General features: G+C 37.5%; 1 protein-coding gene across 1 annotated transcript in view; it reads right to left on the bottom strand.

Annotated features, from left to right (window-relative positions):
- Window positions 1-13,382: 13,382 nt before the first annotated feature.
- The window catches only part of RFX6 (regulatory factor X6), a 34,270-nt gene continuing 22,682 nt past the window's right edge, over window positions 13,383-24,970 (bottom strand). Inside the window, exons 10-19 of the mRNA XM_072333061.1 lie at window positions 24,777-24,826; window positions 23,811-23,970; window positions 22,899-23,043; window positions 21,800-21,909; window positions 19,831-19,948; window positions 18,579-18,701; window positions 16,937-17,146; window positions 15,887-16,396; window positions 14,766-14,984; window positions 13,383-13,549 (exon numbers count right to left, since the gene is read on the bottom strand). Coding sequence (XP_072189162.1) covers window positions 13,383-13,549; window positions 14,766-14,984; window positions 15,887-16,396; window positions 16,937-17,146; window positions 18,579-18,701; window positions 19,831-19,948; window positions 21,800-21,909; window positions 22,899-23,043; window positions 23,811-23,970; window positions 24,777-24,826 — 1,812 coding nt within the window. The remainder of the gene's footprint in view (window positions 13,550-14,765; window positions 14,985-15,886; window positions 16,397-16,936; window positions 17,147-18,578; window positions 18,702-19,830; window positions 19,949-21,799; window positions 21,910-22,898; window positions 23,044-23,810; window positions 23,971-24,776; window positions 24,827-24,970) is intronic.

Raw genomic sequence — 24,970 nt, 5'->3', positions numbered from 1 at the left:
ATTACGATGGCTGCCAGACTCACTGGGCTGTTTCATTTCATGTGTGTGTCAGTGTGATCTAAAGAAACGTCACCTTTTCTTTTCTTTTCTTTTCTTTTCTTTTCTTTTCTTTTCTTTTCTTTTCTTTTCTTTTCTTTTCTTTTCTTTTCTTTTCTTTTCTTTTCTTTTCTTTTCTTTTCTTTTCTGCTCTCCTCTCCTCTCCTCTCCTCTCCTCTCCTCTCCTCTCCTCTCCTCTCCTCTCCTCTCCTCTCCTCTCCTCTCCTCTCCTCTCCTCTCCTCTCCTCTCCTCTCCTCTCCTCTCCTCTCCTCTCCTCTCCTCTCCTCTCCTCTCCTCTCCTCTCCTCTCCTCTCCTTTCAGATATATATTATTTTTTTAATTGTTTTGCAGGAAGACGTTTCATTTGATTTCCCATACTGTAAAAATTGATGAATATGTTTGTTAGCTTGAAAAGGACAAACAAAGAACATGGTCTGCCCTTCCGTGCTTTTATAACAATGAATATTTCCCTTGCAAAATCACGGTGGCTTTCTTGCATCCCAAACAGAGTGACATTTATAATTTTGCCTCTACCCCACTGCTCTCATCTATTCAGGTTTATTTACCTCAATAAGTGAGCCATTATAGGAATATCTTTTAGCAATAAGGCATGAATTTGCTCTTAGGTTCTTTCTAACGCAGTAGTAAAGACTTAATGGCAGCATACCACCTCTCTTGCAGTAGGTTTTCAGTCACTAAAGTAATGGCAAGTGGAATAAGAGACAGGTGGTGGTATCTATAAACTGCTAATGGCCCCATCAACATATGTTTAATGCATTCTAAACTATACTTCACATCCTACTGTTGCTAGTATGTTTCCTCTGGCACCTCTTCCCAACAAAGAAATTTGGAGAGGAAAGGAAACATTGATAAATCCAAAGTGCTTAATTTAGAAGCAGATATAAAGTTTAATACTGTTCATAAGAAGGCTTTTTTAACAGGAGATCGGCTTATTATAGACCTCAATAATTTTGTTGCTATCATTAGTGAAAGGCTTTGAAAAAGCAAAGGCTTTTTAGATACAGATATGGCCTTTCTGCTGCATTGGTCGTTTGATTATGTCATGCAACAGTATTACTTTCTAATGGATTACAAAAGTCACATAGTCCCAGGCAAATGTTTGTTGGAAGAAAAGTAGGGTCAGAACAATACATTTTCTACCACTTAGCTTACGAAAATAAAATATCTTCCTCTATCTAAAATGTATGTTGTGCTCTTATGCAAAAGCTGTATTCAGGCTGTATTCAGATCCCGATTTTCTCAACACCCTGAAGATGCTCATACTGTCATTTCATTTCCAAACTTTCAGGCCATAGTCTTGGGAAGGGCCTTCCTCCTCCACGTGCCAGCAACACAGAGCCACCATCCCAGTCAGCATCACTAAGTTCTTTGGGAACATAGATAGCTGATCTCACTCCAAATTCATTGGCAAGGCTTTGAATACGTATTGAGCACTTGTGTGGTCAATACGTATTCAGAGACTTGCCAATGAATTTGGAGTGAGATCAGCTGTCTTCACAGTGCAGATCTCCCATGAAGAACAAATACGGAAGTAGTTTCATGTATAACTGTGTGAAGCCAACACTCCCAAGATTAGAACAAAATTCTATTTGGCCTACTAACAAAATCCTAATAAAAATCAAGACTTAGCATGTCAGAGAAAGTTTGGAAGTACAGTTTGTAGCTGGACTACAGAAGTTTTACCGTGTATACTTCATGTGAAATGACCACTGTTTGATAGTCTGACTTACTGGCATGATCACCAGAAAAACTTGCTTCCAAAGAGCTGCTTCTTGAATAACATTAGACCTGCTATGTTAGCATACTTATCCTGGTGATGTGTTTATTGAGTAATGATAATGGCCAAAATTCCCAGCCTTACTTCATTATTCTTAGCATTCCTCTATTTAGCAGTATCCACTTTAAGCTAAATCACTGAGATCAGTGTATTTTCTCATACTGCGCTCAGGATGCAACACCCATTCCAAACAGTGGGCACTGAATGTGATACTGGGACTGAAAAAAACAGAGTCAGAGCCAGTTATGAAGTGTCATTTCAGGTGAGATGAGGATTAGGAGTATGTAGTACCAACCCCCAGCTACAATTTATGTATGTGATCCATGTAACACATCTTGATAGTAAGTGGATCTTCATAAAAGGCAGCCTTCATTTTTGTTCCTATTAGAGTTCAGAAAGAAGTGGAGCTTTCCCTTAATAACTTCTCCCTCAAAGCAACTGCCCAGGCAAGGGTAGGCCCAGCAACATGTTCCTCTCCTGCTGAAGAAGAGTTCTGAATCCAGCATTGTGCACTAAAGGTTTAGGCCATGGTTATTTTGCATTAGAGCAGTTATTAAGGAGCAATATGCTTAAGTAGAGGAGTAGTTCAGGAGCAGAAATGGCAACCATATCTGACATGCACTGTGAGAAGAGACTAAGGTCTAGCACATAGTTGTGCGCTCTGCCTTGGGCTCAGATTTTTAAAAATGCTGTGACTGTGCCTAATTACTTTGAATTGATACCCCAGTTACTAAATACATGCTTAGGGTAAAAATGAGATGTAATTCCATGAATACAGAAGATATGACTAGCAATTCAGAAGGCCTCTACAATATGCCCTGAAGGACTATTTGTTATTAGATAAAGTAACAAAACAATTCATATCGAAATAACAGTTCAAATTACTTTCTGCTGTCCACCCAGTGCCAGAGTCATGGTATGATTTTCAACTAAAATATTTATTTATTTATTTCTGCTATTACAGAGAATCTGTTTGCTTTAATTAAATTAAACACTTACCCCGCACACTGTCTTAACTGAAGGTCAGTGGTGCTACTTACGTATATTAAGTTAATTTCATAAAATAAAATCTGGGATATATTGCAGGACCAGGCCTTAGGAATGTTTCCTCTTTCCTCTTAATGATTAAACAGGATTATTCTTTAGATTCACAAGGGTGTTTCCTGCATCACACTTTAGCCAGTGCAGCTCTCAACCCTTATTAATAACCTGAGGGGAAGAGATCACCTACTAGAAACTGTTATTTAACTTAGCGAGTGTGATCTCAGACATCCAAGGACTCTCTTCATCTCCCAAACTCCGTAAAAAAATAAAAAAGCTGTAACACAGTTGTGAGAACTCCTAAGAGTTGTAGTGTAACTGCCAGTACCCATTTCCTCTTTTACTTTAGGTTCTGATTTTGGTTTGATGTCAGTGAGAAGGGGTCTTGAAGACGATCTCACAGTTATTCATTTTTGCTTTTGTTTTATGAGTCCATATGTCTTGTCGTCAGCACATTAGACTCTGCTTAATCAGTCTAGGGTGGTAACACCGTAGTGTCTCACTGTGCTTTGTACATATCTTGAGTGGTGATTATCCTATGATGAGTCACAATGGAAGCAGAAGGGACAAGATTTTAGGTTGTTGCTAATAAAACAAAGTCAGGTTTCCTCGGATATTTAACGTAACCTTTATGAGGAACACAAGATAACAGAGGGAGGGTTTGTAACTACTAAAGAATATACAGAAGATCTCAGTATACAGATAACTCAGTAAAGACCAAGTCTCTCAGCTGCAAAAGTACAGATTAGTGAAACATTCCTAGCATTTGCCTTCCCTCCATGTGAAAGGTCAAATTTGTGAAGTTAGTGGCATTGTTTTTAATTGGGAATATTAGCCAAATTTGTGCCATCATTCCTCATCTTTCCTTCTCATATTCCTTCTCATGCTCTGTTACTTTTTTTTTACATAGTCTGAAATAAAACACCATTTATTTCACCGAATAGTATTTTCATTTTATGTATAAATAATTTCATCTTCTTGCTCCTCCTTTTTCTTTTTTTAATTTACTTCTTACCTCTGTATTGATTAACTCCTAGTCTGGTGCTAATATTTGTCTCTGCTATGTGATTGCAGTGCTGGACATCACACACGCTGTCACTGAGACTCAGCTTGCAGTATAGTATTGCAGTTTGTTTCCTTGGGTTTGTCTGTAACTCTCGCAGCAGCCCATTGATACTAAAGCAGAGATGGTTAACAAATACAAGCTGGGAAAATCAGTTGATCTTCCGTTTACTGAAGGCCTGATGGAGAGCTGTACTGCAGTAGCTAATGCAAAGTTCTGGTTAAATATTGTCCCACCGTTTGCACTATGCCGTCTGTTGTTTTTACACTAAAGGCTTAGCAGAGGTTGGAGGCAGTATTGACTTTGTAATTAAACTATTTTAACTTCAGGATTTTGTAATCACTGTACTTAAACCATCTGTTGTGGTGTATGGGTGATTTCCCCACCTCCACCCCCACCCCTACTCTCCAAGCACGAAACGCCATCATGATTTAATTGCAAAGCAGCAGATTTCACAGCCTCTCTTATGATGGGGATAGAGGGGGAAAATGAGGGTATTTTCCTTTTTCTAAGACAACGTGCAGAAACTCACAGAACTTCCAGTTGTTGTGAGGGGATGTGCACGTAGGTCTATCCACTGCTGGCTTCTCTTATCCCTGCTCTGGGAGCAGAGAGGAGATGACACCTCAGCAGGGCACCTCCTGTCCCAGCTGAGCCCCATCTGCCTCTCACTCAGATAGAGAATGTGGAGAACCCTTCAGCTCCTTGTGCTGAGGTAGACCTCCTTTGACCAGTGAATGAGAAAAATGTACTCTCACTTTTTTTTTTCATATAAGCCTAAAACATTTTGAGAAAGAGAGAGAGAGATACAAATGGTGGTGGATCTTTTCAGCTGTACCAAATATAATTAACATTTTTTTCCCTCTTCTTCTAGTTTGCCAAAGAAATTCCTGCAGGTACAGATAAAAGTACGAAAATCAGATGACTAATGCCCTACAAACCTGAATATATGGGTCCAATTGTTCTTTCACATATCATGCCAAATACACACCTCTTGTAGACCTCGGGCTTTGATCTCAACACAAGCTTGTTTGGTATTACAGCTTTTGAAGATTTTTCAGAGGACAACAGATAAAACAGTGCTCAAGAGAGACTGTTTTTTTGCTGGTAAGTAGTAAAGACACACAAGGGATTTATTTGCATGTCCAGAAAGAAAGATGGATACCCTTTGGTGTGTCTTGCGTGGCCAGCCCCACCAATTTGCTTTGTAAAACTTCCTCCCTAAAGTTCCTGCAGCTGAATGAAATTGGTCAATGCAGTGTGATTGTAGCTATGTGAGATTCTGCCTGGTTTAGTCCTGTGTGACATCAGTAATCACTGTGAGTTCTCCGCAAGCTAGTTTTCCTTATAAGCCAGCTGAACGCTTTGTATGTGTGCCCTAATGAGACTGGAACTGATGATACTGGGTTTTCACCAATTTCTTTTCCCTCTGGAAAGAATCAAGGTGTTTCTATTTATTTTGTTTTCAAAGCAAGGACCCTTGTACCATGCTGCAATAGTTTCTGAAAAAGTACAGTTTTTGTACCAATGGTACTTTAAGCCAGTTACATAAAGCAAAAACTGCCCAACCCACCCACCCCCATTCTATGAATTTTGTTTGTATCTGTATGGTTCTTCAACATGTCCTTTTCTGGTAAAGTCATTTCATTAATGCCAGTAAGCAGGAACTGCTGAGTGTGCAACACTTTAAAAAAACTGTTTGCTTAATTGAGAAACTAAATGCAGATACAGAAACATTAGGTCACCGTTAATTGTCAATATGCTGAAAGAACCACAGCTAGCATTTTTAGGCTTTGGACTTTTGGCTGCGTGGGTTTTATTTACACATTTAAACTTGCTGCTATACTCAGCGTTGCAAGGATGAAGGTCTGATTCTTTAAAGATGGTTGGGTAAGTATTACTGTAGAAATGAATGTGCTATAAAGTAGCTCAACATTTTTAGGGAATGCCTTCTATTACTCACAGGATTAAAGATAACGTCCTCATATGCATTGAAAGTTCATATGTATTAATGAAGTTAGACTCCAAAGTCTTTAAAATGCTTTGATGCTTTTTTGGTGATCGGTCTCATCCCCTTCCAGGTTAGGGTCCAGAACCTGTGATATGTAGCTAGATGTTTCTGAAACACATCTTCTCCATTACACACTGTCTGGACACGATTCATTTCATCTCTGAAGCTGTGTGATGCTCAGTTCAATCTGCTCTGCTAAATGGCTGTGTATTTCTTAGAGGCTGTTGCTATGCTTGTTGATTTGTTGTTGCAGGGCTCCAGCCAGCCTGAGGTTTGCAGCATAGAATCTTAGAATATCTCCAGTTAGAAGGGCTCATAAGGATCTTTGAGTCCAACTCCTGCACGGCCCAAGCAGATCACCATATGTCTCACGCTGACCTCTCCAGCGGCACTGCTACTTCCGAAGGCCTACAGCCACTGAGGGAAGAAAAACTATCAAGTACCCTACTGCATAACTACCATATATTCTGTTTCCAACCAGAATGCTGAGCCTCAGCTGAGGGGTCTAGTATGTCTGTATGACACATGGACAAGCTTGTGTTTCACATGGAAATCCTACCAGTCGCAACTAAGAATCTGTGTGAGCAAAAAATGCTAAGCAAAAAGATTTATTGAGAAAAACTGTTATTCAGGGATGGCTATCTGCCAAAACCTGAGAGGTAGAAGAGAGAGGGCCATAGTTCCAGAATTAACAAACCTTGCTTGTGTCCAAGTTGTCCAGGGTTCAGAGGCATAGCACTTATTGGTAGTAAGTCATACCTTGACTGCTGGAAGAAATAGTTTGCAACTCATTCCTAAATCCTTGAATAGAGCAAGAGACCTGTGAGGACACCCTCAGTAAACTATAAGGCAGTGAAGAAAATTCTTGATCACATCAACAATGCAGAGCATATGTGAACCTTGTAGAGGATGAATGTTTGATTTATAGCTTTCCTGCAGAGAGTAATGTGTGGCTCCAAGGTGAAGCCAAGATGTACTCATCATACCAGACAGACTGCATGATGGAGAGACAAAGGCCATTCAGCAAAGCAGAAAGACAAACCAACCTGACAATGTTGATATCTTTAGTTTCTCCTGATGGCACTGTTCCACTTCATGTAAACTTTAACATGAACAAAACAAGACCAGAGAACTCAATTTCTTACAAGTGAGCAAACATCATGATCAGTTGTAATAGCTCAATAGCAAACTTAATCTGTAAACTCTGTTCACATTTAGTTATTTAATCAGAAGTGTTGTATCTCTGGTACAATGAACTGGTTCCATTTCAGACTCATCCTTAATATTTTGTTTGTTTTAAAATTAGTTTCCCACTAATCCGTTGTTTAGAATAAGTTTGTGTTTCTAATTAAGAAGAAAGTTATTAATATTGGTAACTTTATCTACTCTAAATTTATTTGTAAATTATCCACGTGATTTTTTATACAACAATGATTATTGTGGTAACAAAAAATATAGTAAAAAAAAAAAAAAGTTTCAAAAATGGAGTTGAAAGAGAACTGTTACACTTGGGGCACATCAGCTCTCTTCCAAGAGTCAGAAGCTGAATAGCTGCTATCATAAGTGTATACGGAGATGGGCTATGTAATCTCTAAAATTACTCTAGTTACCAAGAGCTGAAGGCTGTGGGCTGTGAGGAACCCATTAGGTGTACAGGATTGATTCAATTTATTAAGCACAGCTACTTGTCAAAAAGCATGTAGGGTCAAAGTAAGGATGCTGCTGGAGGATGCTGTGCATTGGGTCTAGACTTTGATCATGCTGAATATGAAGCTTGGTAAAGACCCTATTAGAGACAAAGGAAGGGCTGTTCATCTTCTTAATCCTGGAATTATATAGACTTGATATTTTTACTGTAGTGTAAAACGTAAATTAAATTTTGTGTGATTTCCATATATCTTGATTACTAAGTTATAGTCATCTTCTGAACAGAATGATTCAAGAATTAAATATGACAATAAAAAAGCTGCATAATATCAAACTATCAATGTAGAATTTAACTGTATGTCTCCTTCTACTGTAGCAACCAGGGCACAAGGGCAGTATGAACATGTGGCCCTTTGTTTGATCAAGGATAATAATCAACTAAGCCAAAAGGAAGGGAAGTATATTTTCCTATTTCAATCGCTAATATAATCTACGTGTTTCCAATTGTGTAATCATTGCTACATGCAGCATTGTTAAATGGGAAGAAAACTGCACAAATAATAAAGAATCCAGAATATGGAGAAAGAGCATCTAGTGTCACTAATTATGAAATGAGCATGTAGTCCTGCGTTCTTCCATTTCAGATCTCAGCCTCACTTTTTTCCTGCTTTCCCTGTTCATGTCTCTGTTGACAGGCTCAGGTCCTAGTTAGAACTGATTTTGCTGAGCCTTGAAATCTCTGCAAATCTCTGGTGACCATGGAAGCAGCATAGTTTGTGTCAAGATCTGATTCCATCATCCCAGTAATGTTGACTGTCTGATGTTTTATCATTAGCAATGTTGCAGCATCTTTTCCTAGGGACTATAGATACCTATGGTCCTTTTAGTTCAAGAGTGTTTGAATGGAGAGTGCTCTCAGCAACACACATTAGAATCACAGAATCATAGAATTACCCAGGTTGGAAAAGATCATCAAGTCCAACCACAAATTAACAACCTTTCTCTTTTTAACAAATATTTTAGGGTCTTATGATGAAAGATGAGGCATTATTTTTGTCAGAATAATTCTGCCTGAAACCCAAATTTCAGTGTTTTGGGTTTTTTTGTTTGTTTGTTTGTTTTTTGTTTTTGTTTTTGTTTTTGTTTTGTTAAACAAGAAACACGTGGGAAAAGCCAGCCTCTAGCATCCGTCATTCACATGTCACAATTACAAACAAGCCTAGTACTTCCTTTGATCATGTAATACCTCATGGTTATGCTAATCTTCCGAAAAACCACCTAAATTATCTTCTTGTTCTCCAGGCCTCTGCTTTAACTCACCAGAACTGCTTATCACACTTTCCATTATTACCTTCCCTTCTTGTTCTGCTATTTTTTTTTCTCTTCATTTACTCTTCCTGATAATATACTTAGACATTCACACATTTTTCTCTGCTTGTGACATGAACCTATTAATACCTTTACCACAACCTAAATTCAGTCAGTATTGTTTGTCCCATCTGTCCAAAATCTAGTGAGATTGGATACTAAAACAAAACGTCATGTAACCCAGTAAATCATACGCAGCTAATGGGCCATGTTGGCAATGGTCCTAATCCTGCACTGATGAGTTCTTTCAGACTTGCAAGTAATTTGGGTTAACAAGGCTAAAGCAACCTAAAACACAACCCAAAACTTAAGCCTGTCTAAGCATTAGACTAAACACATGCCCAGTAGTAACATGAGGAACTACTCTGAGACTCTCATTGTAGGAGCTGCACTCTCTTTTCCACACTGTCTCCTAGACTGAATATTGATCCTGGTTCACACCATTACTGATCTAGCTCCAGTCTTTTATTTTGATTCTTACCTGAAGCTAATGATTATGTTAGTGATTCTTGCTAATTTTAGGAATGAGTATAGATACTTAAATGTCTTACATCCATAATTAGTTCAGATTCATCAGTTTATGCTGGCTTGAACCCTAGCCATGACTTTAAATTCCCCTGTACCAGCCTCAGACAACTAATTGACAATTGGATCTAGAACTTCAAATTATTCTCACTCTGAAAGTTCCTTCTAAACTTGACTCCAGCCTTGTCTTCTTCTATCTCCAAATGAGAACTTCAATTATTTTCTATCTTCTCCTAAGACTAGACCTTGAGGGAATCAGATCAGATAGTCTGGCAGTGAGTTTCACAAAGCTCAACAGCTCACACTAAATGCAGCCAGTTCTGGAAGTCACGAGACTATCTTTTTTGTTCCCTGGTGGATCAGAGTAAGAACATCAGTTTTCAGAAACTCTCTCATTTATTTGATTTATTAGCTTTAATCCCACTTAACTTGTATTTCTGCTATTATAAACAGTAAATTAATTTTCCTCCTTAGATCACTGCCACTGCTTTCTCTCCTCTCCTCTCCTTTCCTCTCCTCTCCTCTCCTCTCCTCTCCTCTCCTCTCCTCTCCTCTCCTCTCCTCTCCTCTCCTCTCCTCTCCTCTCCTCTCCTCTCCTCTCCTCTCCTCTCCTCTCCTCTCCTCTCCTCTCCTCTCCTCTCCTCTCCTCTCCTCTCCTCTCCTCTCCTCTCCTCTCCTCTCCTCTCCTCTCCTCTCCTCTCCTCTCCTCTCCTCTCCTTTTTTTTTTCTTCTCCTCTTTGTTCCTTTTACCCTTTCTTCCTCCACCCCCCTTTTTGGGGGGGCTGTTTGGCCCGTGAGCCTTCTCTGCCCTGTCATGGACACATATAGAGATAACCATGACACGGTGTGATGCACAGGTCCATTGTGGAACATAAACTGAGAACCGATTGTGCCAAACCAGCACCTCAGTGCAGGTTCCTTCCAGTTTAGTCCTCTGAAAGTATAAATAATTTCACTGTGCATTCTCTACACACTTGAAGGTAAAGGCAACTTTTGAGTCTACAGCAAAGTTCCCATTATCCTGTCTTCTGTGAACAAGAACTTCCAGCACAAAATATGTAAGTTTCCCCACTGCACTGTTAGGCAGAGTCACAGTCATATCACAAAAGTCTGTAGGTTCTTCTCTAATATTGCTTCTTGCTGGGTCGTATTTGTACTAGAAACAGTTTTGCAGTAGAAGTGACATCAGATTTGACTTGTTCATCCATCTTTTAGCACCAGTTCATATTCACTGATACTGATAAATAGACCAGAAAAATTTTGTTTTTCTTTTTCCCTTCTCACAGAAAAACAAAACAAATACGCACACAAAAAACACTTTTGAGTCATATACATTTGATGTGGATTATACTCAGTATCTACTATTTTTTGTCTCAGGTTTTCTGACCCGTATATATTATAAACAACATATTGTTGCACACATAAAATTGTAATTACACACCACGAACCCCAACTTGTCACTCACAGAATCATAGAATGTTCTTGGCTGGAAGGGACCCATATGGATTATTGAGCCCAACTCCTGGCTCCACTCCTTTCTCAACATTATTTACCATGATGCTGCTAAGCAAGCAAAAGTAAGTATCTTCATGAGTTATCCCCAGGAACAGAGAGAGTGATTTTTCTTCCTATGGGTAAAACTTCTTGAGTTTATCAAACTACATATTTGACAGGTCATAAAGTCATAAGATGATAGTTTCTCATTTTGTCTTGTTGGATACAACTATCACATTTTTTTCTTTCCTTGTTATGCAATGCTATGAGAGGTTTCTCTTTGAGTATTAGGGTGGCTTGGTTTTTTTCCCAACTCTTTGCTTTTGATAATGACCTGTGATTTACAATAGTGTGATACTTCATGCTACTCTAAGTTTTTCAGTCATCATGAGAATCTGCACGTTTAATGGTAGACTATTCTTTCTTATCTCAGATGGAGTACAGATAAATTAGTTTATGTTCCCAAAAATAAATAAATAAAAATATGAATGTGAAATGGCCCACATAAAAAAATGACTGGAAATGATGCATATAAATTACGTAGGAGACACTATGTACCGTCAGTTGTGCTTTTTATGTAGGACTTGATGGACTAAGACTCTGTTGGCTAGTGGCTGCCTACTTCCTCTCAATTACACATATTTACTCACATAAATTCAACCATCTAGAAGATTCCAGTTTAAAGTATAAGCTTTGCCATTTGTCTGTGGAGGGAGCCAAGCATTTCAGGAAAGTGGCATCTCTCTTCCCTTCTCAGTCCCCTTCCCCATCTGATCACACTTGGAATGGGAGGGATCTCTTTACTCTGACTACAGCTGAAACTTGTGTCGACTAGATGAGGATCCTGACTTTTAGAACATTAATATTAGGAGAAAATACATGAAGTTCTAAATAATTATGAAGAAATAAGAATTTTTCAGTAGTTCCTTCACTTGCTGTAAAGCCCTGCCCCACAGCATATCATTGGGAATTTTTGTTGAAATTAAAACATTCCCGTATCAGTACAGCATTTTGGTTTCAACATAAGACTTCACCCTGAATTGGGAAGCAATTGAATGGGAGTCTTCTCCTTAATTACTGAACTTTGAATTCTCAAACCTGCATGAAATATTTTATGTCAGGAATTATTCATGAGTTATTCCAGTCAATGCTTCTTTCTTTCAGTTGGGGTTGGCTTTTTTGTTTGCTTGTTTAATTGTTTTCCTACAGTCAGAATTTAATTACAAAGAAATGCTAAAGGAAAATGGACACAAAACAGTCTCAAACAATTAGAAGGTCTGGACTTAAATTCAAATCTGAATCTGACAATGTGTCCAGATGTTTATAACACATGCTATTTAATGAACATGTAGTAAGAAGCTTGTTTTATAAGTGTATTAATTTCTTCATCCTCTTTAATAACATTAATATTCTTCACCTTGCTTCTTCAGAAAAGTATGTAAGTATGTGTTTGTATACAGAATATCATGGCAGTCATAAAATAGTTTTTCTATTAAAACAGCTGATCTGGAGAGCTGCAACGCATTTAATCATCTTTACTATCCTTGAGTTGAACATCCACAGCTTTCCTGAGTTCATGAAATACAATGGACACCTTTTTGTGAATTTCCACCGGTAGAAACCTGGGGCTCAAACCACAAGTAATATTGAAAAATCTCATGACATTTTGTGCCATAGTTTCATTTGTTTCAGTTATCCACTTACAGTGTCAGGCTACTGACATTGGTTAGCTAATGATATTTGCATGTTTTGTTGGCTTTAAGAGAAAGCAGTTTACTTCAAAAGAAAAAAATCCCACAGTATGTTTTATTTATTTCCTGAGAACTTTCACTTACACAGGTAGGCACTAGACACTTGAAATTAGTTTTCAAAAAAAAAAAAAAAAAAAAAAAAAAAAAGAATTTGGCTTAGTTTCATTTTAAACAGTAAAAACTGACCTTGTAAACATTTCCATAGGAGGTAGGATACAATTTGACAATTGTCAAATAAGAGAAAGTAAACAGTTACTCTGTTGTCCTAATAAATAGTGAGCAACACAGGCATTAAATAAACATTTTAATATAAAAGATATGTGAAAGACTAAAATACCATTTTTAATAAATTAGGAAGAGTTGTAATCATTTCTTTACAAGTTAGTCTTGCTGTCAAGAATCACTAGTTCTTTATATTCACCCTGAACTTCTGGCTGAAAAGCTGTAATGAAAACAATCCTGAGTGATTCACAAGTAGGGAAAAAAGTGAATACATCTGCTCTGCTGCATGAAGGAGTGCTAAAATCCCTAAAATGGTTCGTTTTCCAGTTATATGTAATACTTCTGTATTCCGCCAACCTAAACGGATTGTCATCACAGCCTTAATGTCTGAAGTAAGCTTAAGATATTGACACGCCTCTCCCAGTTCAGGTTCCTCCAGCAGCTGCTCCCATGAAGACTGTGTTAATTGGTGGTAAAGATGATACCATGTCCCTGTTTGGTGGTTCATGGGACTCCAGATTTTCCTGAGGAGTGAACTGACTAGGTGTTCCATACATACACTGCGAAGAAGATGTGGTTTGCATGTTTGCAGCTGTGGGGAAAAAAAAAAATAATGGTTAACATAATTGCAAGTTTTCTATCTACTGTAATTAACAAACAAACAAACCCAAACAAAAAACCACAAACAAGCAACATCAAGAACATTACAACCTCATCTGAAAGAAACCCTGATCTACCAGGTGCACCATGTGAAGACTGACATTTCAACTGTTTTATTCTTTTGAATTTACATATACTTCTACAGTTTTTCTTCTGTGGCTCTTCACACTGTCAGAGAATAGCATGATGGAACAAACCAAAACTAATGCATCAGTGAACTCTGATAAAAATCCATTTATGGCCCTGAATATGAACCGTCTTCCATGAAAACTGCAAAGCTTTTTATATTTGCTGTAATATCTTTTCATATCTTGCACCATTCAGGTCCATATTCATTGATGGTACCACCATCATCACCTAGCACATAACAGAACATACAAAAGAAAGATGGTGGGCACAATCCCCCTCTAGTGGTTCTGGATTCCTTCCCCCTTCTCTTTAGCAGCCTTAAAAAAACCTGACTATTAAATCTTTGCAAAGCCTTAAAGAGGCAATAATGACCGGCCTTTTGTGTATGCTTAACAAGTAAGAGTAATAGGAAGAGGTAACCCTGTGGAGAAATTAACAGGCTGTGCCCTAGTTTACCTCTTCTGCGTGACATTTCAGTCTTCTGGGAATGCAAGACCCAACTCAGCTACCATTTGTATAATGTACATACCAAAACACACATTTGGTAATTAGGTAATTTCACCTGTAATTCACTGTCAGTAGGAAATCTGTCTAACTCACACAGTTATTGGAGAACAGGGAGGAAGAGGCTATAATACAGAAAGTATACATCCAGACATTAGTGAGCCAGGTTTCATTTGATCTGCTTGACAGTAAGGATCCTGAAGAGCCCTTAGAGGAGTCCAGTTCATTATTAGCTCACTTAATAGTTAAAAAGAGCTTCCTAATACATAATTTTCTGCAATTTAGGCCATCCTTTTCAATCCTGAGGACAATGAATCACAGTTCTCTTAAAAGTAACAAAGAGTTATTCAGCCCACTGTCCTGAAAATCTAAGGAAACATCTTAGGACACATCCCACGAACTTAGCTATTTTATTTTATATTGCATCTTAGACGTTATACATATGAACTACAGTTTAACTCCCAGCTCCTGTTAAGGTGCTAAGAAGTTCTTAACTCCTCCTTGGATATACTTACACATAGCAGTTCGACAGACAATTGAAGGTGAGGACTCTGTGTAGTATGAGCCTGTTTGTTTTCTTCCGCTGTCATCCAAGATATTCAGTGGATCATGTGTATCATTGTATGATGGCAATGATCGAATGCTACTTACACTGCTGATTACAGAAACATGTTGATCCACCATTGATCCAAGTCTGTGAGATTCTGGATAATTGATATTGTTTCCATAATATCCTATTGACAGGAGATTGGAAAAAAGAAAGTAGAGTGAAATTATTATTGAAGAGAAATGGTAGAGTAGGAGCACAAAGTAATTGTTATTGGTTGAGTTTCTTGAGAATAATTCTATTTACATACACACATGGCCTAGTCACCCTAATATCTCATGCAGTGATGGACCCAAAAGGGGGATAGGTAACATCAGAGCAAAACAAATCCTAGTTCAGTTGTGCTTTCAGTACAGAACTGCATCTCCATTGTATCACATTCTAAATTCAGAATTAAACAGCACCCTGCAATCAGTGGCCAGAAGAGACACCATGTGGACTCTTATCAGTCATGTGGATTTGTGGAGGAGAGTTAAGTATCCCTTCTGAAAGTGACAAACAAGGAAAATACACACAGAAAAATAAATTCATGGTAATACATACTTGTCATATACAAACTCACATATGAGCAATATTCTTTCCATTGTATTTTTTCCTCCAGAAGAGAGTGGTGTTCTTTCCTGACTACATCTCTGAAGAAGACTGTGGCAAAAGCTTTACTCTTGAATTCTGGGAAATAGTTTCATAGTAAATGTTTTGGGGGATTTTCAAGAGATTGATAAATGGCAAAGTCATCCTAGTTTTTCTTGTTTTGTGCAAGACATGGCAATGGTGCTACAGGAAGACTGGTAGAGGTGTAGCAGAGGCATTTGATGTCAACTGAGGATTCCCCACAGGAAAATAAATCCTGAAGTAGCTTGTTAAGCTGTTTTACTATGTACGCACATCATCAGAGAAGTAAAAAACATGAAGGCATAAATAAGAGCTGAAATATCTTCCATAGAAAAAAAGGCAGACAGAAAGCATTTCACTCCAGCAAGGAAAGAGAAACAAAAGGGAAAGATAAAACATTCTTAGTATGTATTATACCATTGGAAGCATTAGGGGGATATGTTGCTCCTGGACAAGTAGATGCTGAGTTGCTCAAGAAATTGAAGCTTCCTGTATTCAGAAACTGCATACTGTGTGCATCCTGAGTCATGGATGAGGGACAATAGCTGGAAGGTGATCTGGCACTGTATGGAGTTACAGCACAACTATTGTTGAAGTAGTCTCTGGATAACTGCTGTTCACTCAAAGCATTGAATCGGCCGTGCTCTGCTCTGTGCTGGTAAATTCCTGAAGTGGAATGGGCCTGAGTTCTGAACATAGCCTGGTAACTGGAATTGTTTCCATAGTAGTTCTGATTAGTTTGTGACAAAGTTTGATAAAGGGGTTCTGAGTAGGAAGAGCACTGTGAATGTGTGGATAACACAGGGCCTACACTTGGAGGTCTCACAGCCATTGGCCCCTGGTTGATAACACTTCCTCGGCTGACCAGGGCTGGTGAAATGGGTGGAGTCATCAGGTGGCCAGTGTTTTGAGGCAGCTCCATCTGACCTGCAATAAATAAGCATTAGCCATCACAACTGCTCATACTGCAGTTATAATGAATACAGTAGATTCGTTAAGACATTAACCCTCTGGAGAAGTGCATGTTACCATCTGAAATCTTTACTAAGTGTATGGTTTGGCTCCCACCTACACAATGTAGGTTCTTTAATACATGACTTTGGGTTAGAAAGCTTTGAATGCCATTTGCCAGATTGGAGACTGGCACATTCAGTGTGAAATTCCAGCATTTAAAAGCCTGTATGCTCAGGATGTTATGTTTGTTTATGCCTCACACGAATCTCATCAAGCCACGATATATGAGATATTTTTATCATTGTATCAAGAGGATGTATTATTGGCAGATCTCTAAAATTGCTCCCTTCCATGAATCAGCACAGATGGTGAGCTTGTGGAATGTTACCACCAGAGGTTTCCCATAAATGACCATGCATATCGTCATTGTTCATTTTACAGTAATGTGCTGTTGTAAACTGAAAGACTAACAAGCAAACAAGGGAAGGAAGGACTAAGAGAACTGCTACATACCTGTCAGCTGCATATTCTCACCGTCTCCTGTGGCAAAAGGATTCAGATCTGAAGTCACACTGCTAGGCTGACTAGCTGACAAGGACACATAAGTTTGCTCTGCTAGACACTCATTTTTGACTGAAGCATCACTGGGCAGAGAAGCAGTTTTGTTACGATTTGCTAGGAAGCAAGAGCTCGGTGATGCAGTAAAGGTGGCTTTGCTTGCATCTGGAATAATAAGTGGAAAACTCTTGGTGGCTGTTATGTGTGCTCATTGCACATAAATTCAACACCAATACATAAATAGCACACGAGCTGTCTGATTTGTTCATAAACTCGGTTTGCTTATTTTAAAAAACAGTGGAGCCTCCATTTCTTGTATGCAATTGAAAATAAATATTGCTTTAGCCTTAATCTTCCCAGATCAGAATGGATATTGTCTAAATCACATTCCTTGGCTACAGATCTATGTAATACACATCAATGTTATTATCAGCTCCTTACTGAAATCATCATAGTATGGATATGAATCAGATTTACTCCCTTGAAGTACATGTCAGCAATGAAGTCAAGTAAATCACACTGAGGCTCATGATAACACATCTTAAAGATTTAACAATGAGAGTTTTAGAATGCTTGAAGCATATCTATTTTCATACTGATGTCTAGAACAAAAGCATTTTTTATCATCAGTAGCTTTTTAAGTTTTCCACATACTATTGATAAATTCAGTGGAAATTTTGTTATTTTTCTGGACATCGTGGCTTTACACTATAGGACTTCACCAAAACGTCTCAGGAAAAGGCAACTGCTACAAAGGCTTTTCCTGAGGATGAAGAGAAAAGGTGCAGCCATCTAATGTCAGACAAATTCTATGCAAGTTTCTTGCAGCACAGTGCAGATTAAATAGAGTAAAAATAACCAAAGACTTCTATGCTGATTACAGATGCTACTGTTAATCAACATAAATTCAACAGAATCCAATGGAATTTCACTACATTTTTGGGGATTAACTTGGACGAGAATTTAATCCATGTCTTAGGGTTCAAATGCCATTTCTTAATATTGCTTCATTTTATACCAGAAGACCTTGAGCACATGTCTTCCAACTGCCTAATTCTGAAGAATCCCAGTAGCAGCAAAATATTAAGGATGTTATTTCAAGCTCTTTTTGTTTCTCTTTCACAGTAGTATTTCAGTCAGTTGTTAAGTACAACTCCAACCTTGTGTTCCAAACTTGAAGGGACTTTCATATTTTGATAACATAGAATACGTTCCTAGTTCAAGGTGTAACTACGCATTTTGGATTTGGCTGAAAAATTGGATTGGGAATTTCTGCTCTCTACTATAGACATACTTTTCACACCAGTCTATGGCCCTTCAGTTGCAATGACATGAGTGTTAGTTGCACACAAGATCATTTCAGTGATCCTGCACAGTAACATTCCCTTCCCATAAATTTTATTAACTGAACATCAACTATGGTTGATGGTGTGAATGAAATGCTGAGTTGATGGTCACAGTCGTTTCAAGTGGTTCTGACAACGTGACCTAAACCTACAACTTCAGGAAAAAAGAGCATACATCTACTTTTGTTTAAACTAATAAGCAGTTTTCTAAAAATGCAGGAATACATTCAAAAGAACCAAGCTCTAGCTACCTAAATTTTTCATGTATTTGTCCAATAGATTCTGGAGTTCTTGTTCTTTGTCATTGTTGAATTGTGTCTCCATGGCAAGCAGGATGTACTCATCTAGCAGCATGCGGATCAAATGAAAAGAACCTTTAAGGAGGAGAAAGAGGGAGAGTAGTCAAGTTATCTTTGTGACCATCTCTCAACACTCTACAAGAAGCTGGTGAAACAAACAAATAATTGTGGACTTTAAATGACCTGGCAAGACCAACACTGGATAGTGCCTAACTTCTAGCTCTAATCTCTCTTTGCACTGGCCCACCTAGCTCAATTGTTTACTGTCCTGTAGGCTATTTGACCACTAATTACATCAAAGAAAAATACTGATGAAAGTGAGACATGCTTTATACTTGAAGAGAGCACACAGTGGAGCTAGATAAGGCTGAAGTCTGATAGAATGCCTCTGCTCTATTTCTGTTTGCTTTGTGCTAAGTAACCAGACAATAACTGATGAAGTCTTCGACCTTATTTCAAGGATGTATCACATTAAAAATGTGCCTGTCCTTGTAGACATTTAAAATAGCTGCTGAATTTTAGATAATGAAGTACCTACAACTACAGAGATAACCTGAGAAATGATGTACTGTGTTTAAAGTTAATTTCATTTGCTCTAGCAAAATTTCTATATTATAAAATACGGTTTCTGAGAGTTCTCAGAAACATAAACATTTCTAAAGACAGACAAGTGAACCTTAATTTTTAAAAACCACAAAATGCTGTTGAATGCTTGCTCATTTCAGAAGTGAAAACAAAACTGACCTGTCAAATTCTTTTTGCTCTTCTAAACAAACAAACAAACAAACAAACAACTTATGCACAATAACAGTAGGGTTTTTGTTTTGTTTTGTTTTGTTTTTGTCCATTTATAAAATAAATAATTAGAATTGTCTGTCTTCTATCAAGATATGTAGTTACTGCTTCAGTGTAAGTGTCAGATTAAAGCGAATACAGTTTCCAGCTTGCAAATGGCCTGGCAATATCAAACAGCAATCTAAATAAAAACTATCGTGGAAAATGAACATGAGACACAGATCACCAATAAATTATTTCTGTCATTTACTGTGAAATGTTAGTTTGAAAGCACATTACACAGTATTTATGGCTTTGATCAAAAAATCTTTAGGCTAGGACAGGATCCTCTGCTGAGAAAATAGCATAAGGTGGGTAAATGTTGGCACATATGTACAAAAATATGAGTGTTTTTACAAAGTCCAGGTACCAAAACTTGAGGCGTTGTTCAAAGTGAGGTTATGCATCACTCGAGCACCAAAAAAGCTCCATTTGAGAAGAAAGTCTTGAGCTCTCTTCTTTAATGACCTCCCATTTTGTTTGCTTGCCTGAAAGACAGAAGTAGTAGTTATGCTTTCTACACACAGAAAAGGTGAAAGGAGAAATGAATATGCTTAAAAGTTTGAGGATTTCTTGACTCAAGCTCATGTGGCAGAGGAGATCAAGCAGCCTTATTTAAACTGTCTTCATAAGTCTGTCCTAAAGTGACAAACAGCAGCATTCACTCTTTTCAGTGCAACCAGAGTAGAGATCTGACCACATTCAATTAAGTAAACTGCTTACCACTTGAACGCTGCTATGGCCTGAAGGAATATAAAAAAAACTCATATTCTAGTAATGAAGATAGGAAATAGTTAAGTACGTGTACAAATGTAAAGGACAAGAAGAAAAAAATATCCTCTGGTGCCATGTTATTCCATACAAAAAGGGAATGGAAATTAGTTTCTATACTTCAGTGTAATACCTGCCAGGCTTTCTCTTATAAAATGATGTGCCTATTATTGTAATAGTGGGGCTTTTAGTGCTGCTCACTTCATGCTCTGATTTGTTCATGTGGTAAAAGTATGCACTGTTGCTTTCTGAAATAGCAAGTAAATGGGAAATGTCGCTTGAGTTTGAGAGTAAGCATACTTTAGTGTGGACAGAAGACAACATTACAAGGATTACATGTTCTGTAAATGCTCAGCTCCTACTCAGTTGATTTAGAATGATATCATGATTTGCTGGTATTTCTTACTCCGAACTACAGGAGAACAATGCTAGGAAACATACCTTTTAATTTTAATAATACAGTATTACATAGAAGAAAATGAACAGGAGAGTGCTTCATTGATTTTACCTGTCTTTTTAATTGAGAATTCTGTTTTGAAATTGGAGAGTCAATTTTAGACTGTAATCAATTTGTTCTAAAATAAATTGTGATTGCTCCGCTTCAGCATGTGTTTTGTGCTCAGGCAAGTGCTTCCGAGAATTTGGTTAGGTTCTACTGTCCTACTCACCCAAAGCATCTCACTGTGCTGCTCAGAGATGATAGTGAATGTTTGTAAACTCAGAGAAAATATTAATGTACCTACTGAAATTTGGGAAAACAAGTAAAGAAAGGGAAAATAACAAGTCAGCTCCTGTGAAGTGGCAGAGGCACTCTTCTGCAAGTCAAAGCTAACTGCACTACCGCCTCCTTTCACACCCATTCATGTCAAGGTGGTCCCTAAAATGGTGGATAAAGTATCATAGCATTTCCAGACAGCATCGGACCTGATAAAAAGACAAGTCTTCAGAGCTATTAGCAAGCAGTATCACATGCTACATTTGTTTCTGGTGGTTTACATTAACTCACAAATTTGGTTAATATATATTCCTTGAGCTACAGATGAAAACTCAGTTACTTTGTTCTGAACTGTAGTAGAATCTCATAGAATTGCTCAGGATGGAAAAGACCTTAAAGATCATCAAGTCCAACTGCAACCTGACCATATGAACTTTAACAACCCTCTGCTAAATTATGTCCCTAAGAAAGTGTGATCATTTGTAAATATACATGTATAAAATATTTGTGACTATGAAGTAACTTGTAAAACTGGTGAAGAAAAACCAACCCCATTAAAAGCCTCAATTACCAAGTTAAGCACCTTGTGAAAAAATGACATGGTATCTTCAGTTCTGGTCTCTTTAGAAAACCTTCCACAAGTTAGCTACTTCTGGGTCCATCTATTGTACTAACCTATATTACATGCAGTAACATCTCAGTAATATGAAAGAAAAATCTGCTTCTCTAAGGAACAACCTTGGCTCACCTTACTTAGTTTTTTTCACAAATTTAGAAATATTCAACAGCACTCAATATGGTTAATTAAAACTAATTAAGTAGTCTGGAGTCAGACACAATATCTGAAAGGTACCTTGATAACCCTTTGCTCAACCACAGTATCCAGCCATTCAATAAATGACTCCACAGTGGCATTCTTCTTTAGAAGGTCCTTCAGTTCTTGGAATACAGTAATAGAGTCATCTACCATGTATAAAAAGAGAATATATCATTCCATGAGAAAAAGCCACTCACCAGTCATATGACAATATTGTGGAATGGAAAGGAAAAGCAAAGAATTAGAGTGGTGAAGAAATGAACAACTCTTCAGTGAAGTAAGCAAGCAAACATCTATAATGCATATACATTTCACTTATTTTAGCATTACAATGATAAAATATAGTTTTACAAGAAAATAAAAGCAAAAAAGTTTTACAAGAAAATAAAAGCAAAAGAGTTTTACATTCATTTTAAAGCTTATCCTTGAAAACCTATCTATTACTAAGTTTAGTAGAACAGCTTTGTCTGTAATGTGACAGACTTCTTGGTTTTCTTTACATCTCACAAGTTAACTTCTCTATTTCCAATTCATAAGAAACTGCCTGAATAGGATTGTGATTCATTATGTAAGAGAGCAAAGTTTTCTGATCAAAATAACAGTCCACAGAAGACAAGACCTTGCTACTATTCTTTCAGTTCTCCAAACCCTGGTCAACATGCAACCCATGACAAGAATTGTTTTTTAAAAAAATATAGCTTCATGTCTTTTTTTCAGTAGCAAGTGTATATAAAATTAACTGGAAAAAGAAAAAAATCATCCTCTGCACTTGCACTTCACTCAGTTTTCTTTATTAAAATAGCTGTTATCCTTCACAGAAAGTTATGGTTTTGTTTTCGTTTTTTTTTTTGTTTGTTTGTTTGTTTGGTTGGTTGGTTGGTTGGTTTTTTTTAATAGATCAGTTCTTGGCAAAACAAACAAACAAACAAACAAAAAAAACAACAAAAAACAAAAACAAAGAATGTAATCTAGCCTGAATATTCAGTAAATTAAGCTATAATTACATGTGATTTTGGGGACATTCAGATCAGAGAAAGCAGTCTTTGTTCCTCTTCTCTGCCAATCTCCTTGTAGTATGGCATGGAATAAAGAGTGAATTTATTTTAGCATTTCAAATACATCACCACAGACTTACATTCACTGTAGACCTCTCCATCAGAGTCTGTGCTTCCCGAGACTGCAAGGAGTGCCTGAGAGCCAATACTATTCAAATCAACTTTTTCAATGTCTGACACCATGGAATTCACCACATGCTGATCAAAAAGTGCTGGCCGGGCAATCTGTAGGAGAAACCAAGACAAAATGCTGAGAAGCTTCTCCTCAGAGAAGAATCAGTAGCTGTCTTTTCTTAGCTGTGTTTATTGCAGGTCAGATGAAATAATGTTTTCTTTCCGTTAGACTTCTAATATTTTTGTAATGGGCCTTCCTGTCCAGATAATGTTCACGCCACCACCCACATGCTACTTTTGTCTTAAGATTTATACAGCAGAAACCTAAGTCAAGAAGAATATACAGTGCATCTGTAGTTATGACTGAAGGTTACTCTCTCAAAAGCTTGCCCCATTATCACGTAAGCTCCAAAAAGGTAATGTATCCTTGTCAGCAATCTGCCAAACCTCCATGTGATGTCCTAATTGCAGATATCTGCATCCTAACAACTCAGCCTTGGAGCCTTCAGCTATCTATCACATATTCCTTCAGTTAAAATTCAGAAGGGATAAACTCACTAAAGGACACTGTGGACAAGACAGTGAACCTCTGCAAGGCAAGAAGGAACTAAAGAAAGTTCCTATATATTCCACTTTATCATATGATTGCCAAATGTTCCCTTGATAGTAGTTTACTGTAACCGTGGTCTTTTCTCCCTGCTCTACTACAAATTTTTGAATTTCAGAATGTCTAGGTAAGATCTATTTATAGTCTCTTCCTTCTTATTCTCTGAAAACTACAAGGCATAAGTCTTCCATGGCTGAACATTTAAAATGCAAAGAACTAACTTCTGCTAGCCAGAAAGATGAACTTTATGTACAAGTCTTATTCTGTTTACCTGTGCTAGGTGTAAGAATGATGTCTGTCTTTTCAGGGAGGAAACAAATCTTCGAGCAATTGGCAGTTTCTTATCCATCAGGATTTCTGGTAGATTTTCCAAAGAGGAAACAACCCACTGTTCCCAGTTTTTTGCAAAATTTCTTATATCTGCTAGTAAACTACAGTAAAAAAATGTATGTTAGAGAAATATCAATACAAAATGTACTGCATTTGTTCAAAAATAATTCACAGAATCCTGGACAGATCTGTGGAATACTCTTCAGGTGTCTCTGAAACAGGAAATGACTGATCATCAAAAGGCCAAAACTGACTATGTATTGATCTGTACCTCCTCTGAGAAAAAAAAAGCAAGCTCTCTGCCAATTGAAATAGGTTGAAAACCATTAGCTTTAAGAATAAACCTTAAGAAATCCAAGAACCATTACAGATATCTGAAACTCAAGATCTTAGACAGTCATAAAACCCCAAATATGACTGTCTTCAAGGGAAAGAAAAAGTGAGAAGATTCAGAGGTAACTCATGATAATCCTCTTGCAGTTGTTGTGATGAAAAAAAAAATGCACAGATGAAGCACGTATACAATACAAACCTGAAAAATATTCTGAAAAAAAAATATAATTATTTTTTCTCATGCAGCAATAGTATATTTCTTTCTTTTTTGCTCTTCCAAGGCTTTAGACTAGAAAAAACATATTTCTAGATATTCAACAAGCCAGAAAACAGAACATTAAAATACTGTCTAATATTTTAAGGTTGTTCTACTTCTATAGCTGTCCTCACAGCTGATAGTATTTTGCCTTGGCAGGGGGATGGTCAATGAGCTCCAGTTTCCAGAAATGAGCTTAAAGACTGTGAGAAAAAATCTCTAGATTACAAAATTTCTGCTACTTACTTGTAACATATTCCAAGAAATATTCCATTTTCTTGAAAAAAACCAATTAGAATGCATCATTATTATACCTACCTTTCTGGCATTTCTTGCATTGTTGCAGGGATAAGTACATCTGTAAGAACCTTCAAAAAGGTAACATAAAATGGTATCAAACTTCCACTGGACACTTCATTCTGTTCATTCTTGTCTACTTAGATTGTAAAATGATAAGGACAGTGAATTTATACAAAGTAAAGACATTGAAACTACTGTCCAGATTTCTCACT

The sequence above is a fragment of the Excalfactoria chinensis genome, chromosome 3, assembly GCF_039878825.1.
Source record: "Excalfactoria chinensis isolate bCotChi1 chromosome 3, bCotChi1.hap2, whole genome shotgun sequence".
NCBI lineage: Eukaryota > Metazoa > Chordata > Aves > Galliformes > Phasianidae > Excalfactoria > Excalfactoria chinensis.
Note: the sequence above shows the minus strand (reverse complement) of the source record. Positions and strands in the feature narration are given on the sequence as shown.